At 45.3% G+C, this 19,219-nt stretch overlaps 1 protein-coding gene across 3 annotated transcripts in view; it reads right to left on the minus strand.

Annotated features, from left to right (window-relative positions):
* LOC109892853 (zinc finger and BTB domain-containing protein 16-A) overlaps nucleotides 1-19,219 on the minus strand; it is a 121,936-nt gene that overhangs the window by 47,982 nt on the left and 54,735 nt on the right. For all 3 annotated transcript variants that reach the window (XM_020485675.2, XM_020485673.2, XM_020485674.2), the window contains exon 4: nucleotides 122-208. In XM_020485675.2, coding sequence (XP_020341264.2) covers nucleotides 122-208 — 87 coding nt within the window. The remainder of the gene's footprint in view (nucleotides 1-121; nucleotides 209-19,219) is intronic.

Raw genomic sequence — 19,219 nt, forward strand, 5'->3', positions numbered from 1 at the left:
GTGGGAGTGGAGCAACTGTTTCAAAGAGATCACAATCTCCCTAACACACAGAGTGATGGGGGAACATGTGTAAAGCCTTATTGAAGCAGATGCGGGGGGGGGGGGGGGGCTGTGTTCTTACATGTGTGGATCTGTCTGTGAGCCTCCAGAGCATCCTCCTTCTGGAACTGGGCCCCACACTGGTCACAGACAATGGCCTTCTCACCAGCTGCAACACAGGAGAGGAGACAGGAGGGTGTCAAATATGGATGGGTGTTTATAGACCGTATATGAATAGAAAAAGGTGTGTACAGCAGTAGTTATGTAGGATGACATAATATGGTTCCTACAGTGTAGTTGGCTTAACTCTACTTGCGTAGTACAGCATGTGGGGTAGTGCTACATAGCCTTCGGAACAGCCATACCATTGTGTAGTGAAAACATGTATTTAAATTAACAAACTGATACTGCCAAGAGCAGAGCAGAGTGCAGGTTTTTCTTTTAAAGATATCATAAAAAACTATTCCCACGCACCTGTAACAAGCAAACTCAGATGTATAAGTGATGTTCCTATTTTTTTAAATTGGTATTGACATAGCACTGAATATTACATGAGCCATTCATTGTGTCTGAGCAGCTTTATTAGTGCAGTATGGGAACATGTGCCAACGTTGGGCCTCTTCTCTTCACACTGCACTTCTACAATCCAATTCAGTTCAATAAACTTGATTTATTCCCCAGCCAGGGGCAATAACAAAATAATGTTTATTGAATTGAACTGTATGAGTGCAGCATGAGGAGCAGAGGTATTTATCAAAACACAAACAGGGGGTGCTATGGGAGCACGTCAAGGCTCGCTAACTCGCTGTCCTGCTCCACCCAGATATCAAACAGGTGTGTTCGGTGTTCCTGTGTGGTCCTGATCCCAGGACAATGAGAACCCTAAACCAGACCTTGGTTGTTCTGTTCTTGGAATCGTCTCCAAGGGTTACGACACCCTCCGGCAGCAGCAGCAGCAAATCAAAACAGGAAGTTAATTCTCATAACTTTTTTTGGTCTCCGAGATGGAGAGAAACTGGGTGTTGGTTTCGCAACACTATTACAAAACAGCTACACTGTTAGTCTGAGGAAGACAAGTTCCACTGAGGCATGATGGACAAGATAGAGTTGTACATTTGCCAGTTACTTATGTAACTTATGTAACTGTTTGAGTTATTGTACTAGACCTTAACTGTCATTTCACACACTCACAGCACAAGGCATTAGTTCCTATAGCCATTTCTTCTACAGAAATATGGACTTCAGTAGAAAAAAACTTGCTAAAGTAATACCCTTGATTTTCTGCATATTTTAAGGCAACGTATGGCCAGGGATGTTTAATGCAGAGTTGAACATATGGCACAATTTGTCCATTAAAAGATACTTAACCTTTGGAGAGGGAACCGTGTTCAGGTGAGATAGACAGAATATCACATTTTAAATTTGCATGAATAAAAATCAGCTCCCCCTGCTTCTTCCAGAGCCCAATGGAGATTATTGGATATTATAAGGTCAGGATTCTTTCCTGGTTGGGTCACATGGTCTAGAACACAGGTAGGCAATTAGATTCAGCTGCCGGACAATTTGAGGATGGTCTGGAGGCAGGAACTTAATTATAATAATTTGTCAAATTACCATAATTAAGGCCAAAGAGAGATGATTTTCAAATACAATAATTTCATACCTTGATTACATTGAGACATGATAATGTTTATTTTATTTACAGGAATACAATAGATTAAAATCCTTTTCAGCTGAATTCTTAAGAGATTTTAGTGTCTTTTGACCAAAAGTTCTAATACAAAAAAACAACAAATATGAAAAATAAATGTATTATTTATGCCTGTTTTGGCCCGCCGTTCACCTGTTGCCGACCACTGGTCTAGAAAGACTCCTGGCCCTAGCAGTGACTATAATGCTTTTTTGACTGCTAGTTTCATTCAATGTACTGTAACCATGAGCAGTCCTCACTAAAAGGGGCCATGAGCCAATTCAATCTTTACCTGGAGGGATCCAGCACAGCGCAGGCTTAGTGAACCGGGGCCCCACAAATGGCACAACACTAACCGCTCCCCAGGGAGGCTGAACCCCGGCACATGGACATAAATCTTTAGAGGAAGTGGCGGCGTGACGCCCGTGTCTTTATGTGGACAAAACCTCCGTGGCAACTTATTGGTGTGGGTCATTACTGTCTGAGTGAGGAGGAGGACCGTTAGAGGGGTCACAGCACCCAGTCAGCCAGCCACCCAGCTGGCAGGCAGGACCTGTTCAAGAGGCCACTGAAAAACACTAACCCAAATTAAAGTGATACATTTTCATTCCCTTTCCTACTTATTTTTTTATCAATAGAAGGCATCTCGTAGCCAGCTAGAGGAGAGGTGAGAGAAAAACTCCTGCCTGGCACAGTGCCCCCCGACCCTCTGCCCCGGGTAGTGCCGTGGAAGCACCAACTCTGCGGCTCAAAATAACTGCCTGCCTCTCCAGAGAGAGAAAGAAAGAAGTGGCTATAAAATAATTGTTCTCTAACAACCCCTGCTTCCTCCCTCCTTGGCCTCCCTCCTTCAAGTTGCCACAACCGGGCCCTAACCTGACATAATGGGCCTTGCACAACTGTTGCTTCGAATAACCCAGGGAAAAGGAGGGGGAGTGGGGGTTTGTGCCACGTGCCACGGACGGACCCTTTTTGCTTCCTCCTCTGTAATATTGCACAACATATTTTGGCAGCGAGATTTTTTGTGTTTCAAAAAGAAACAGAACACTTTGTTTATGGCCTTGCGTGGTGGCCGTGGCGAGAGGAAGCCTCCTTCTCCTTAGGGAGATGGGATCTGCAAAAAAACATTTCCAATTCAAACAGGCATTTAATACACACGTGTACATGTGTGAAATAGGACAAATATAAGCACCTACCAAATTATTATTAAAACAAAGTCACGGCACAGATTGGAGGGAGGTGGGGGGGTGGTGGGCGAACTCGAGCTGAGCGAAGAGTGGTCGTGGTGGGAGGGCTACAGTGTGTGTTTGTGTAAAGGGGGGGGGGGTACACCTGATTGGAAGTGCAAGTAGCCCACCCCACGGTGTGACTGTGCTAACCCAATCTAACGGAGCCCATCCGCACCGCACCGCCACACACAGCCTACCCTCAATGTGATCGCATAACTATGCCATTCAACTGCACTTCTCAGACAGAAGATGCAGTTTGTTGCTTTTGTGGAGAGGCAGAGAGAGAGCACGAGAGAAAGAGCGAGAGAGAGAGAGAGAGAGAGAAAGGGGGCAGATCGAATGAGAGAGAGGGGGAGGGATATTCGAGCAGACAAACACAGAAACCAACAAAAACACAGCCTGGCTGTTCGGTGAGCCTACACAAATGGGTTACGCAAGACAGTACACTGGGTGCAAAAAAAAAAAACACACACACACACACACACATCCGTCAGAACAATGAGTACAGACACCACGCTCTCCCTTTTTTCCTCTCTCCCTCTCCTCTCCCTTCAGCGGTAACGAGCTGTGCTGTACAGTTTTATTTACACTACCCTCTTATCAGTCACAGAACAGTACGGAGACTGCCAATTGGAAAGGACAGCCCAGAACTGTGTGTTCCCTCGCTCAAGTAGATGTGTACCGCAGGCAGCACATTTTTTATCAACCAAGACAAAAATCCTGGGCCGCAGCCAGGATTCCTCTCAAAACACACACACACACACACACACACAGTGTGTTACGCACACATGAGAGTATTACGCACGCACAGACACGACACACATAGACCAAGGGCACACAGTACTGACTAACAAACATATACAGTAATTTATACAAATAGACAGAGCTACCCATAGACACGTGTAGCACAGACACAGACAGACAAAATACTCAGAATTACACGATTGTGTAAGCAAACACTGTACAGTAGATAAGATAAAACTGTTTTCCCCCTTGCAAATCCTGACCATAAGGACATGGGAGAGCGGTTAGCTGGTTTACAATGATATTGTTATCAGCAGGGGGGAAAACAGAAATAAAAACAGAAAATCTTCAGGCCACATGACAGTTTTATGGTCTACTGCTCAGAACGAGGATGTCTAGAGACGAGGAAAGCAGACAAATATTGACTTGTCGAATGTGAGGGCGTGTGCGTGCACAGACACACACCAAAGCAGTCTCTGAATTCAAACCCTCAAAATGGATGCGCTACAGCACAATCAGTCACCCTTGTTTTTTGCTGCTCAAATCTCTTAATCCATTTTGCCTGCAAACCAAATTTGTCTGTCCAGTAGGTCACAGACAGGCTTTTTTCTCCCTCGCCCTCTCTATTGCTCGCTCTTTCGTCTGTACAATAAAGCTATTTTCAGTGCTCTTGCCTTGGGGAGACCAGGGGCATCTCAGTCCACATAACCAACCAACCAACCCCCCCCCCCCCCCCCGTCAGTCAGAGCCTTGTTCAGGCAGTACACTAGTCTGAGCCTCAGCCTTGTCTGGGCCTTTGTAGGCCAGATTGCCTGCCTGCCTGCTTGTCATAGCAGCCACACTAACTCACATCCTCCCTACCTCCCAATCCTTCCAGCCCACCAAACTACTAGGGCCGGGACGATACTGGTATCGTGATACTTGTTAGTAAAGAAACAAAACACAAAGCGGATTTAACTTATTTTGGAAAACAGCCGAAACGTTGGAAACAAAACATCATTATGTTGTCATCCAGAGTCAATTATTTATTTTCCGAGCTATAGCACCCTATATTTTACATACAGCATGTTTTTAAAATGCTGTGTGTTCATTTTTGCCATGGTACAATATTATGATTCTGGTATCACAACCCTACAAACTACCTTTCACTCTTCCTCCCCAACACCTTCCCCCTCTCTGCCACAGAGGTGAAAGTTTCCATGTGTTCTCCGGCTTTACCTACTCCCCCATTTTTTCCGGAAGTGGGTCGCTAGACGTTCTTAAGTTATGACATGTTGGCGTGTTCCCCCTCGGTCCGGCGCGCTCGGACACAAAGGCCTCTTAAAGCTTTGGGGAGGAAACATGAGCCGGGCCGGGGAGCGGAGAGAGGACCCACTGGGGCTTTGCTGGTGTGAAGTGGCAGGAAATGAGGACGGGACCTCCTGAAGTCAGTCCGGCTGGCTGCCCCTGTTCCCCCTCTGCTCCCTCCAACACAGGGGCCATTCCTCAAGGAAGACTTCCATTCCTCAAGGCAAAGAGGCCTGATTTGAATAGCCTTGTTCTCCACAATAGAGGGAGACCAACTCCTAATGCGGAGGTCAGGCCAGTTTGGGCCAGCTGTCCTCAAAAGCGACCGTTGGAATGACAGAAACAAAATGGCTTGTTAGGGTAAGACAGCTTTCATTTGAATGGTTTGATGTGAGTGGATGCAGTTCTCCCTTTGCATTCAAACCAAGTTAATTGAACCAACACAGACAGGCCACTGGTGCGTAACGCAGGCCTAAATGTACACCAATGTACTGAAAAAGTCCCATCCACAGTTCAGAAAATGGTAGCCATGATTAGTGGGGGACCGTTTCTATATCAAACATCTCTAGACCCAGAGCAAGTCACTGTGTCACTCCCCTGGCCTGGGAAGGTCATGGAATGTTCCAGGACATAAACACTTCTTTGAACTGTTGGAGCTGAGCGATAACCGTTGGATTTGGTTCTTGGCGAGGGGAGTGACACATTTTTTCCATATGAACCTGAGAGTCTGACCACGAGGTGAACCCTCGCCCCCCCCATGACTATTGCAGGACACAGAAAACCCGCTTGATACAGCAATTGACATGTCTTTACAGTGCTGTAAATGCCTTTATTGCTTAGGAGAAATAGATGGAAGGGGGGAGGCGTTTTCGGTTGTCATTTGCCAGCCTTTATATTTGGCCTGGGGAAAAGATGACTGTGTGAAGCCGGTTCCAACAGACGCCTCTTCACAGTACCAGTCAAAAGAAACGGACAATGTAAGAGAGTCCAGCCACTAAAAAGCAACCAAAGACCGGGCAACCTGGTATTCAAATGTAACAAAAGACAACAAGCTGTGGCCATAAAAGACAATCATGTGGTGCTGCTGTATTTAAGCCAGTATCGCAAAGATGGCATGAACAATTGGTTCAGAAGCCGTAGAAATGCTGCACAGTTCCTGACAAATGGGTGCTACAGTGTCTGCAGTGAAACAAAATGGTCACAGGGCTAGAAAGGGGAAACTGAAACGATGGCAGAGCCTGCTGCATACGCGCTCTCTCCACAGGTCAATAACCTGTAAAGATTTAGCATTTAGGGCCCATTATTTCCTGCTTTCAAGTCACACGTTGTCAAAGGAACTACTGGGTTTATTAAGGCCAGAGTAGAGTTAGGATGCCTGGGGGGTGGGGGCTGTAGGCAACAATTACCTCTGGGACAGTAAATGAGACAGGAAAAGGGAGGGAAAATATTTGTTTTGGGAGGGAAGACGGACAGAAATGTTTTACAGAAGACTTTAAAAATGCCCAAATCCAAGATGGTAATAATCCCTTTTCAATGGGATTGTGAGAGTTTCCGTAATACATTGCCAATAGCAAGGGGACTCTATGTACCTGAAGATTTGTTGGTGACAGCTGAACATCACTAATCCAGATTATCCCTTAAAGAAGAGAACAGTCTGAAATATGTGGACATCTGAAGTGCCAACTAGGAGCACATGGTCGCAGAGCCAACAGAAACAAACTGCCGATATGGCCAAGAAGAGATAATAGGAAATCCAAAAACCAAAACAACTGGAAATGTGGAAAACATGCAGCGTTTAACTGCACTCAGGTGCACTGATTTACATACTTGTTTATTTCGTTTGCATCCAAAATGATTTTTCACCCAGTTAAAACGCACAAAGTTTTATTGCCTACGAGTTCAAACGGAATGTGATATAAATTATACAAATTCCAAAAGTAAAAGTATTGAGTGAAAAAACTTCACCTTAAATAGTCTTAAAAACCTTCATCTTTGGCCAAGATGTCTGCCAAATGACAAAAGGAGTTGCTGCTTGCCCTTTCCATTATGTCATTTGTTTTTCTGAGAGAGGGGGGACTGAGCCATAATCTTTCCTAGCAAGAAGTGGAAAAGGGGAAAAAGTAGGGTGAGAGAAAGCGAGAAAAAAGAAAGTCAATTCCATAAACATTTTTTTCTTCACAAAAGTGGACAGTGTGACGGGCCATTAACTTCCTCACTAAAACCTTTTACAATGTCCTGCCACACATTCCAGATCTGCTGCCCTCTTCCTCTGAAGCAACTCCTAGTCAGTCACTCTGCAGTGCACCACAGCACCCAGATATAGTAACGATAGAACCGACACTCGAGAAGTGACAAGCCATTGGCCGAGAGCCAACAAAGGCCAAGAATCAGCTAGGCAAAAATAGGCCAAGCTGCCACTGTACAGTCCTTTCTTTACTGAACAAAAATAAATGCAGCATGCAACAATTAACAATTTTACTGAGTTCAGTTCATATAAGGAAATCAGTCAATTGAAATAAATAAATTAGGCACCTAATCTATAGATTTCACATTACTGGGCAGTGGACCAGCCATGGGTGGGCCTGGCTCCCAAGTGGGTGGGCCTATGCCACTGGGGAGCCAAGCCCAGCCATTCAAAATGATTTTTCCCCCACAAAAGGGCTTTATTACAAACAGAAATACTACTCAGTTTCATCAGCTGTCCAGGTGGCTGGTCTCAGATGATCCCGCAGGTGAAGGGGCCGGAAGTAGAGGTCATGGGCTGGAGTGGTTACACATGGTCTGCGGTTGTGAGGCTAGTTGGACATACTGCCAAATTCTCCAAAATGACATTGGAGGCAGCTTATGGTAGAGAAATGAACATTCAATTCTCTGGCAACAGCTCTGGTGGACACCCTCAAAACTTGAGACATCTGTGGCATTGTGTTGTGTGACAAAACTGCATATTTGAGCATCCTTTTATTGTCCCCAGCGCAAGGCGCACCTGTGTAATGATCATGCTCTTTAATTAGCTTCTTGATATGCCACACCTGTCAGGTGGATAGATTATCTTGGCAAAGGAGAAAGGCTCACTAACAGGGATGTTAAAAAAAATTGTGCACAACATTTGAGAGAAATAATCATTTTGTGCATATAGAACATTTCTGGGATCTTTTATTTCAGCTCATGAAACATGAGACCAAGACTTTACATGTTGCGTTTATATTTTTGTTCAGTATAGTTAATCTATAACTACATTTTTGACACCTGAAGGGATAGTATAGTAGCTCCTTTGACTGTGCTCAGACTTGAAAGGCACTACTGGCTAGACGGCTCATCAATTTAACAGAGAGCAGAAGCATCTCCTCTGAGAGGCTTCCTGAGCCCCAAACGACAGACAGTTTACTCCAGTCAAAAATAGTCCTCCCTCTGCCTGACCACCAAGATTAGTATTCCGAGGCCATTTAATAGTTCGCAACAGTTAGAACATAATATCCACGCTCTGCTTTTATGCTGCACCTCCTAGTGGAATTAGTAGCATAAAAGCAAGCCTTGTGTGTCCTGGCTACTTCCAGATGGCTTTGGGAGTGCTTTTATCTTTTTTTCCCCCTCTTTCACTTTCTCTCTCTCCCTTTTTTTTCATACATGAAAGCACCGTCTGCGGATCTTTGCTTAGCGGGTTGATTGTCTCTTCATCCCGAAAAAAAATAAAAAATTCTTAGAGTATTTCAGAAGGGAGTCTCTTCCATAAATGGGATTCATAGCTTTCTAATCTGTGCTGAGAAATTGATCTAAAACTTTCCCAGAGCTATCGTCCAACTTACATAATGCAATAAAGGCCATGCCTTGGAGGATATTTACTTTCATGGCCATTTACGTGGCAAACAAATCATGCTTTCTTTTCCTGGGTTGGCATTGTGGTAGCGTATGACAGAGTTTATTTCCGTCACGAAATGGCCCACAAAGATTAAATCCGACTCGTATATTTTTTCGGGTGGAATGTTGCGACAAGACCAATCTGGCAAATTATGCAAGTGTCCTCAGTGTCATACCATGTTTATAGATGGTAGATTTTCATACAAAATAAATCAAGAACATATTGCATTGATAGTAAGCTTAGGTCTTAACCATGGAACATTTCTGCATACAACAGAATGCTATGTGCTTGATAGCAATGACAACTACGTGCAAAATAGAATTTTCACATGGTTAATGGATTGTCATATAATTGAAGGGTGCAGACTAAATGAAGTCTGGAATGGTGGTCAGGTCTGACAAAGGACATTTCCCCTAATACCATTACACAAAAGCCATGCGTTTGCTGTGGTGACAGCTAATAGAAAGACCTAAGTGCATGGTTATGGGATCATTTTAGGACACGCGACAGTGCTCTCCCACACTCACTGGAACCTGCTTAAACACCCAGACTGCCTCGGGTAAAAAAATAAATACTGGCCCAGCTCGACTGGCCCAGCTCTGCCAGTGCCAACAAATTCCTCTCCTAATTTCAGTCACAGATAAACACTAGATAATCTTATAGCCACTGCAATGTATGATACGTGGTTATGTCATTAGAACAACAACAACATCAGTGTTCTTCTGCTGAGCCAGATAGAGAATCAGTGGCATTTTATGATAAGGGCTGATTTTCATCCTTCCCAGATGTTTTCCTTTTCTGAGAAAATCCTTCTAATTGAGATATTTTGATGCGGGTGTGACGTAGTCTGATTAGTCAGGTCACACGTTCTCTCACTCTCCCCAATTTACACCAAGGTTGGTTGTACTCGCTCCAGCCAACGCTGTCCTCTGGGTGAGTAGGTTAACCAGCTGGTTATTCTTTTTTGATATGTAGTCAACACAGGCAGCCACAGATACATTAACAGTGATCATTCAGACTGTCTAATATACAGACAGTTCGTCTGGCTGACATGTATGGTTACTAACTGAAGCTACAACTAGGCTTGGACAGTATACTGTACACCAGGGCATTTTTAAATACCCAGGGTATGATTTTCAATACAAATGGTTTTGAATATTTGTATTTTTAAAGAAACACGTGCACACACACTATGTGTAACCCCAGTCAGATGTCCCCCCCCCCCCCCAGCGTGTGTGTGCATGCGTGTCTGCGGCTTTCTGGGCGATGAAATGGAGTGGGCTCCGGGCCTGACAAAAACACCAATCCATACTGGCCACAGGCTCCTCTCCAATCTATTTCTGCTCAGCTGGTTTTAAATGAAGTTATTATGACTCATTAAAATGCCCGCAAGCTTGTGGAAGTCGGCCAATTACGATTTAAATTTAGCCTCTCTCACAACCAAGCGCGCTCCCCCCACTCCTCCCTCCCCTAGCCCCCCGTCCAGTACACTTCTCTGGCTCTTTTATTGCATTGCTACCCCCCCCCCCTCCCTTTTCTCCTGTTCCAACCACACATCACTGGTTTTCAACCACAGATTTACAGCTGGTATCAATTCCTTGATCTTTGAACACAAACAGAACCCAATACACAAACAAGTCATTTCTGCCCGGAGACATGCAAACAAATACACACAATAACTTCAAAAAGGGGAGACACCTTGAGTTACGTTGTTTCCTTACGCCTGCAGTTCCAGAAATGTTACTGTGAATAAAAAATATCTAACAAAAATAGTCGCCCCTCAATTGCATATACTTTCGGCCCAAAACGTTATGCATGTTGCTGGCTTTCCTTGCAAGTATTTTTCTAACTCTAATCATCACTGCTTCACATCGCTGCTTCACATCGCTGCTTCACATCGCTGCTTCACATCGCTGCTTCACATCGCTGCTTCACATCGCTGCTTCACATGACTGCTTCACATCACTGCTTCACATCACTGCTTCACATGACTGCTTCACATCACTGCTTCACATCACTGCTTCACATCTCTGCTTCACATCACTGCTTCACATCACTGCTTCACATCACTGCTTCACATCACTGCTTCACATCACTGCTTCACATCACTGCTTCACATCACTTCCTGAATATTGACTTCCATGTCTTGTTATTAATGGGACGAGGTTGACATTTAAGGGATCAGTGTTGATGCAATCATTCTATTTCGTAATTCTTTATTGCATTCCTCAGAACTTGCTTAGTGATAAGAATGATTATCTCTACCAATAAAGCAATACATGGGTGTGTCATTCTGACAGATCTATAGTGCCTGCCATTCCCTGTTTGGGCCTTAAGCCCATGTCAAGGATCTTCCACTAAAATACCTACGACCACGCAATGAAGTCCAACTGATCATTGTACAGCCCCCCTTGAGCAACGTTCACCATTCTGGGAATGAGGTGCACTTCTTTTCAAACAGCCCTCCCCCAACCGCAACACAGCATGGTGAACCTAACACATGTGTTCTCCCTTGTAGACGTGCTTGTGTGCCTTCTCCCCCTCTCTGAAGTGTGTGTTTTCTGCCATATCACTTGTTCCTTTTCAGCAGAACAAATTAATCGAAACCCCCCTTTCCTTTCCAGTGAGTGACACCCACCCACCCCCTTTCCTCCCGTCTCTGACAGGAGCTGCTCAGAGGGAGAAAAAAAGAAAGGATGAACCATATCCAACATTCTATGGGCTGTGTTCTGTTTTAGAAAGGCACACAGTGTACTGTGCAGCTCATAAAACTCTAAAACATCCTCCAGACGCTGCCGCAATCACCCTCCATCAAAACACTCACTGCACTCACCCTCCACACAAAACACACCATCTCGCATACAAAAATAAGAGCCGGCATCGAGCTGAATACCAAATCAGCCCATTAGAGCACAGGGGCACTCGCTACTTAGCAACCAAAGGGATTTAAAGCTGCAATACCCTGACAACAAAGGAGTAAGGGAGTAAGATCAAGGTCTTTTTTCTACATGGGTATTATGGGCTAGTTGGGAGCTTCCTTGTGGGTTTTCTTTTTAGCACCAGAGATGTTTCTTTAACTAGGTGATGGTTAACGGACAAGGCAATTTTGAATGTCCTATTGAATCTTATGAATAAGGTGTCTTGTCGCCGAGGTAATTCGATGGGGGCTACTTGTGAAGTTGAAAGAGGTGAAAGCATCGTAAATCATTATGTATCAATACGACTCGATTTAATTGACCTCGTGATCTTAAGATCTGAAGCCGGGCCAAATGTGTTTTGTAGTACTAGACATAATTATATGAGCGGTACAATGAACGTCGAGAGAGACTCGTTTAGTAAGAACAGTCATAAAAACACACAAGGTCAGATATTGAATGACTAGCGCTCAAGTACCATATAATAGTAGGTTATTGAAACAGGATCCAACTTAGACAACATTCAGTAGTAATTAGTGGTTTACTATAATGACACAAACACTGTAGCACCTCACCTACTGGGGGAATAGTCTAGAAGCTTAAGAGAATCAAGAGAGATGGCCTTAAGGGACAATCAAACTAAACTGGGCCATCCAGTTCTGTCATAGTGTAACGACAGATGACTAACAGTCAAAGGCGTCACCTCCCATTATGTACAGTACAGTCAAATCAAATGTATTTATAAAGCCCTTTTTACATCAGCAGATGTCAAAGTGCTTATACAGAAACCTGACCTAAAACCCCAAACAGCAAGCAATGTAGATGTAGGCCATCCTTGTCACATACTGTACAGCCTAGATAGACCATCCCTCTTCCAGAGGCTTATAGAGTGCAGCCAGGTAGATACATTGAGTTCTGGCTAAAATGGGACAGTTTACTGAAAGAACACTATTTCCACCAGTCAAGTCTCATTTCAGGTGGATGGAGGTCTTAACTGGTTCCCTCCTGCCTCTGTGTGTGTGTGTGTGTGTGTGTGTGAGAGAGAGACTGGAAGCGCTTTTTGATGAGGAGAGAAGTTGCCGGACAATTACTGAGGCCATTATAGCCAGGGACCCAATCGTCTCTTCTGGACATTTGTAATGGAGGCAGATTTATGCCCCAAATAATTCAAGTGTTGTTTTTAAATAGGGGTTTAATGTACATCAACAGGTCAGGGAAAGTATTATGGGTTTAAACCACCAGAGAGGAGTTAGGGCACACGGCCAAACAGAAGCTTGGCCCATTTATCCATGCCGTCTGTCATCCTGTGCTAATGTACTGGAGGGAAGGAGGAGGGGAGGGAGTGGGGGCGGTGAGCAATGGTGTCAGCTGTTGTGAAAAATATACATGTAAATCACAGGGCATTTTCTTTTCTACTTTTTTCCCCCCAAAACTTTTAATAGAGCTTTTCCTCCACAACCCCCCACCACGTCCCCCCTCCCTGTCCTGGTTCACAAGGCCCTTCTCTATTTTGGAATATGTGGTTTGGAAGGCAGTCAAGTTCCATTAATTTCTGGTTTGGGTACAGTATGTTCCTGGACACATCTGCGAGTGATCATAAACACGCTGGAATGCTGGCAGAACATCCAGACCTGCCGGCACAACCATGATGTCATCACTGTGAGGGAAGAGCTGGAGCGGGGCCAAGAAAGCTCCACTGAGCCGCTCCACTATACTCTTCTCCTCGCTCGCTCTCTGTTCTGCTCCCACGGCAGTGAGACAGATGAGAGAGAGAGAAAGAAAGGAGAGAGAGAGAGAGAGGAAGAGGGAAAGAGAAAGAAACACTTTCACCTGGGCTTTTCTCATCATCCCCCCCTACTTCCTCTTTCCCTCTCCCCAGCACTCAGTTTTTCTAAATACCTCACATTTTTCAATGTCTTAATGCTTTAGCCATTTATATGGCGCGCACAAAGAAGTGGGAGCAGGTGTCAGTCAGGTGCACTGAGAGTTAACTAGCAGATTATGTCAGGGTTGATATGAGGTGGGCTGCAGGAAAGAGGGGGAGGTCCAAGATCTTGGCTCCTCTGCTCTGTAATGGCAACCCAATGTGCAGTTTGATATTTAGAGTCAACTTGGTGACATGGACTGGGTCTAAGACAACCTCTGTCAAGGTTTTCTTAGGTTGCCAGAGTGTTAACTTTTAACACTGTAACCCAAGTAAGGGTTAGAGCAGGAAGACCGACAGAAAAGACAATAATAACAATGGGAGCAGAAGAATCCCCCAGGGTTGATACCGTGGGACAAACAGTGAGCCATCGCAGAAATATCTAGCAACCCCAAAACAGGTGACTGTCCTTCCTGAGTGTGGCTGGCTGGCTAACCGAGTTTGAAACCAGCAAAACAAGCTTTGGAGCCATTTTTAAGTGAGGGGGGATAATATGGCAGAGTGAAAATAACAGTATACACACGTAGCCTCAGAGTGGAGGAGGCAAGCTGTACTGTCATGTTCCAGCAAACATGACACTCTTTTCCTGATAGTCCACCGGCAGCAATATCCCCCATGTGATCCTGGCTGGGTCTCGCCGTCTGGACGTAATGTGCCTTTGTGTGTCTGTATTAGAGTCAGTGTGGGTTTCTGAGTGCATGCGTGTGTATTTGCAGAGTGTGTGTCTGTGCGTGGCGAGGGAGGGGGCCTGCTGCCGGACGAGACTGCTCCCTAGCCTAGCTCAGACGGCTGAGCTAATGAAGTCAAGTGAGGCCCAGAGCTGGGTCTCCCTGGAGAATAGAGCCCAGACTTAATCAGGCCGGGGCGGCCAGGACGGGCCTGCTAATGACACAGCCCTGGGAGTCTGGACAGCGTGCACACGTGGCCCTGTGTGTGTCTGTCTACTGTATGTCATTTAATCTAGTTTCTGTGTGTGCATGTGTGTGCGCACAGCATGTCTGTCCATTAAAACATTCAATCAATCAATTCAGTTTCTCTCAGTACAAGTTTAGTTGGCTTTGCAAGCCAAAGCTCATATAGGGTTTCATTTCTGCCACTTCACAGCCTATACAGTTGGTTAATCTGTGAACTCTTGGCTGTTACTGTAAACAGAGGATTAGAGCTTTTGAATCTAAAAAAGACGTTGAGATAAAAACCTGTTTTGATGGTGCATTATTTCCGCTCACTGAGCCTGAACAGCCATGGTTTGGAGAATCATATAAAGCATCCATGTGCTTTACAAAATTTAACTATAAATCATCTAAGTCTGGGCCAACTGGTCCCAAGACTATTCCACAACACTCTACCAAAAGGGATACCAGGGCATCTCACATCACACCTCCTAAAGGGCCTGAGTTTCTCCCTTCCCTGTTGCCAAACAGCTGAGTCACTGTTCCTCCAGGCCACTCTGCCTTCCCCTCGCGGGCTCCCAGGACACGGTGACCTTAACTTGGGGAAAAACACAGGCACACGCCACTTCTTTATTGGGCCCACGGCCCACCGAGGCCCACTCATCAGCTTACCATATCGGTGCTAGACATCCACCAGACTCCTCTTACATTCAACAGTTACCCCCCTCTGATGGCTCAACCACCGCCACGGCAAACACTAACTGCTCGACAGACAATAATACATTAAAAAAAATCCCCACTCATAACAAACACTAGAAGAAAAAAAACTGGCACAAGACTCACTGTACATACTGTACCCTCGGCAGTGGCAGGCAGCCCAGACTGGCGAGCCGCCAAGTCCCCGATAAAACAAGCACACAGAGGGAGAGAGAGAGACAGACAGAGAGTGAGAGAGAGAAAGGGAGAGAGAAAGAGAGACACAGACAGAGAGTGAGAGAGAGAAAGGGAGAGAGAAAGAGAGACACAGACAGAGAGAGAGAGAGAGAAAGGGAGAGAGAGAAAGGGAGAGAGAGAAGAGAATGTGAGTGAGACAGGCTGCACTGGCGGACTGGAGCGGGGAGGGGAGGGACAGCGACGTCTGAAAAGGTAAACATCCCCACACAGTACACTGTGCATACCAACAAGTATTCCTCGTCCTCCTCCCTCCCGCCTTCCATCTCTCTTTCACTCTCTGTCTGTATGTCTGAGGCTAGGTGAAGGGTGGGGGCTGGTTTGGGGGGGGGGGGCAGATACAGGGACCTGTGAGCTGTCATTTCAGAGAGAGAGAGATGATAAAAATCAAGACACACACCGAGGTCGGGATGGAAAAGAAGTTGAAAGTCTGAGGCAAAAAAAAATATCAAAGGCCCTCGGCTCGTCGCTCGTCTCTCCCTAACCGTCGCTGTCTTGATAGAAGCGCCTGTCTGCTTTACGCCAGACCAAAGCTCCAATGAGTCAACACTGACATGTACACAGCACAGGTTGGCATTGTGCGTCAAGCCAGCCAGCCCTGCGAAAGTTTCAGCGCTTGAGCTAAAAATACACTGCCCACATCCTTCACTCACTTTTCATTGTTGAGGGGAATCATTTCTTGCGGTTCTTCCTAGAGTTTCAAATGTGTGTGAAAAGGCAGGCAGACGGTTGTTTGCCATTTCCTTTTTTAGCTTGCCACCCATTGACAACTTCAATGAAGTATTTCTGGAGGGTGGCCAAGAATTTGTCAGGTCAGAGTATTTACCTACTCACCTGTTGAAAGCAGTCAGCTTTATCATCCAGTAACCACTTCATACTAGTCATGACTCACAGCTCTGATAATGATTGGACCAATGATCTCCTGAAGGACTTGGTTAATGATGATGCTAGACCAGATCTGGACTCAATCAGGATGGGGAAACTAAGGCCAACCAGGTCTGCCTTTACTATGCAGCCTAGGTGCTGAAGACTCGTTTCCACAGGCACCCGGGAGCTAAGCAAGCCATAGTAAAACCCTCTTTTGAAGTCTTCTCCAGTCTTTCTCTGGGGCTAGGAGAAGCGGTTGAGCCCGGGATTACCCGACTCATTTTAAAACTTCCACATCGCAATAATTCTTCCCCTAAGGATTGCTTGATTACACGCACCGCCTTACTGTCGCAGCAGGAGTTGCCTGAGGTGGCAGTGTACAATACAAACTCTGCTGATTTTCAGAGAGAAGAAGAAACTCAATGTTGTGTCATGGGACTTTGGCTCCAGGATCTGAGAAACTGGGGAGGCTGGGAGAATGTGTTGGGGTCTCCGACCTGCAGTGTGTTTATTACACTGTTGTAGTCATAAATGTCACAGCCAGCTTTAATACAGACATGCTTTTTATTATGGATGTCAAACAAGAGCTGTATTTGTGGTCTTTCCGACTAGCGAATGTGTAGTAGTGGGGATTTGGAAGGGGATTCTAAAATAAACATAATATATTTCCTTAAAGCTGTATTTTTACATGCTGAGTCGTGCACAGAGCCAATTCACCGGCACAGCGTGAGGCGTCATTCATCTCTCCGCCGCAACATGGCGGGAGAGCCACCTCGGTGACAAATCAAAACCTGTGTTGCTACATCCTGGGGCCCCAGACTCCGGCATTAATTGCGAGATACTAATTTGTTTGTTCAAAACCCCTTTGAAACATGACTGAGGGAGAACAAACAATGGTGACATGACATCTCTCATTTACATATAATGGGAAAGAAACGAACAACACTGTTGTGTTTCCAGTGTGGAAGGAACATTGTGGTTGTATGTGGAAACATATGTAAATCAAATCAAATTTTATCCGTCACATGCGCCGAATACAACAGGTGTAGGCAAACCTTAGTGAAATGTTTACTTACAAGCCCCCCAAAAAAGTAAGAGATAAGAATAACAAATAATTAAAGAGCAGCAGTAAATGACAATAGCGGGGCTATATACGGGAGCACCGGTGTCGAGGTAATATGTACATGTAGGTAGAGTTATTCAAGTGACTATGCATAGATAATAACAGCGTAGCAGCTGTGTAGAGAGAGGGAGGGGGGACGACACAATGCAAATAGTCTGGGAGGGCCTCCCGGGTGGCGCAGTGGTTAAGGGTGCTGTACTACAGTGCCAGCTGTGCCACCAGGGCGATGCACAATTGGCCTAGCGTCGTCCGGGTTACGGAGGGCTTGGCTGGTAGGGATATCCTTGTTTCATCGCGTACCAGCGACTCCTGTGGCGGGCCGGGCACAGTGCACGCTAACCAAGGTTGCCAGGTGCACAGTGTTTCCTCCGACACATTGGTGCGGCTGGCTTCCGGGTTGGATGCGCTCTGTGTTAAGAAGCAGTGCGGCTTGGTTAGGTAGTGTATCGGAGGACGCATGGCTTTCAACCTTCGTCTCTCCCGAGTCCGTATGGGAGTTGTAGTGATGAGATAAGATAGTAGCTACTAAAACAATTGAATACCACGAAATTGGGGAGAAAAAGGGGTAAAATTCAACAACAAAAAAAGCAAATAGTCTGGGTAGCCATTTCATTAGATGTTCAGGAGTGGAGGGGAATATTTTCTTAAAACTGCATTTTTGGTTAATGGCTTGTAAGTAAACATTTCACTACAACACCTGTTGTATTTGGCACATTTGACAAAGAAAATTTGATTTGATTTACATAGGTTTCCACATACGACCACAATGTTCTTTCCACACTGGAAACAGTCAGTGAAGTGTTGTTCATTTCTCTCCCATTACATGTAAATGAGAGATGTCATGTCACCGTTGTTTGTTCTCCCTCAGTCATGTGGCTTGGGGGTAGAAGCTGTTTAGAAGCCTCTTGAACCTAGACTTAGTGTGCTGACCTAGACTATCGCTTGAGGGGCAGTAGCAGAGAGAACAGTCTATGACTAGGGTGGCTGGAGTCCCATATGTCGTGTGGGTGGGCAGGAGGTTGGATCAGGCCAACACGTGGAGGGGTAAGGGGAAACCTACACAACAGGGAACCCAGAGTCCTATAAACCATCTGCACTTAAGGCCCGAGGAAGAGAGGAGTCCAATAAAGAAAAAAGTCCAACTGCACTAAGTAGGCCCTGAATCCACAGGCTGTCCGTGGCCAGTGTCAGCCTGGCTGGATCAATAGCCGCTGTGTGTTGAATTACATGGCTTTTAGATGGCTAATGCCATGGCCCAGGCCCTAAACCAATGGGGCCAAAATCTCCACTGAATGTTGATTTAAAACCACTGCAGCCCGTTGTAAATCCGGAAATATATCTCATGTTATGGGTCTTTATCAGTTCAATTAAATCATATCCGTGAGTACTACACTGGACACAAATATCAACGCAACATGCAAAGTGTTGGTCACATGTTTTATGAGTTGAAATAAAAGATACCAGAAATGTTCACACACAAAAAGCTTATTTCTCTCCTGTTAGTGATAATTTCTTCTTTGCCAAGATAAACCAGCCACCCTACAGTTGTGACATAAAGAAGCTGATTAAACAGCATGATCATTGCACCTTGTGCTGGGGACAATAAAAAGCCACTCTATAATTTGCAGTTGTGTCACACAACACAATGCCACAGTTCTCAAGTTTAGGGAGTGTGCAATTGGCATGCTAATTGCAGAAATGCCC

This window comes from Oncorhynchus kisutch, linkage group LG6 (genome assembly GCF_002021735.2).
Source record: "Oncorhynchus kisutch isolate 150728-3 linkage group LG6, Okis_V2, whole genome shotgun sequence".
NCBI lineage: Eukaryota > Metazoa > Chordata > Actinopteri > Salmoniformes > Salmonidae > Oncorhynchus > Oncorhynchus kisutch.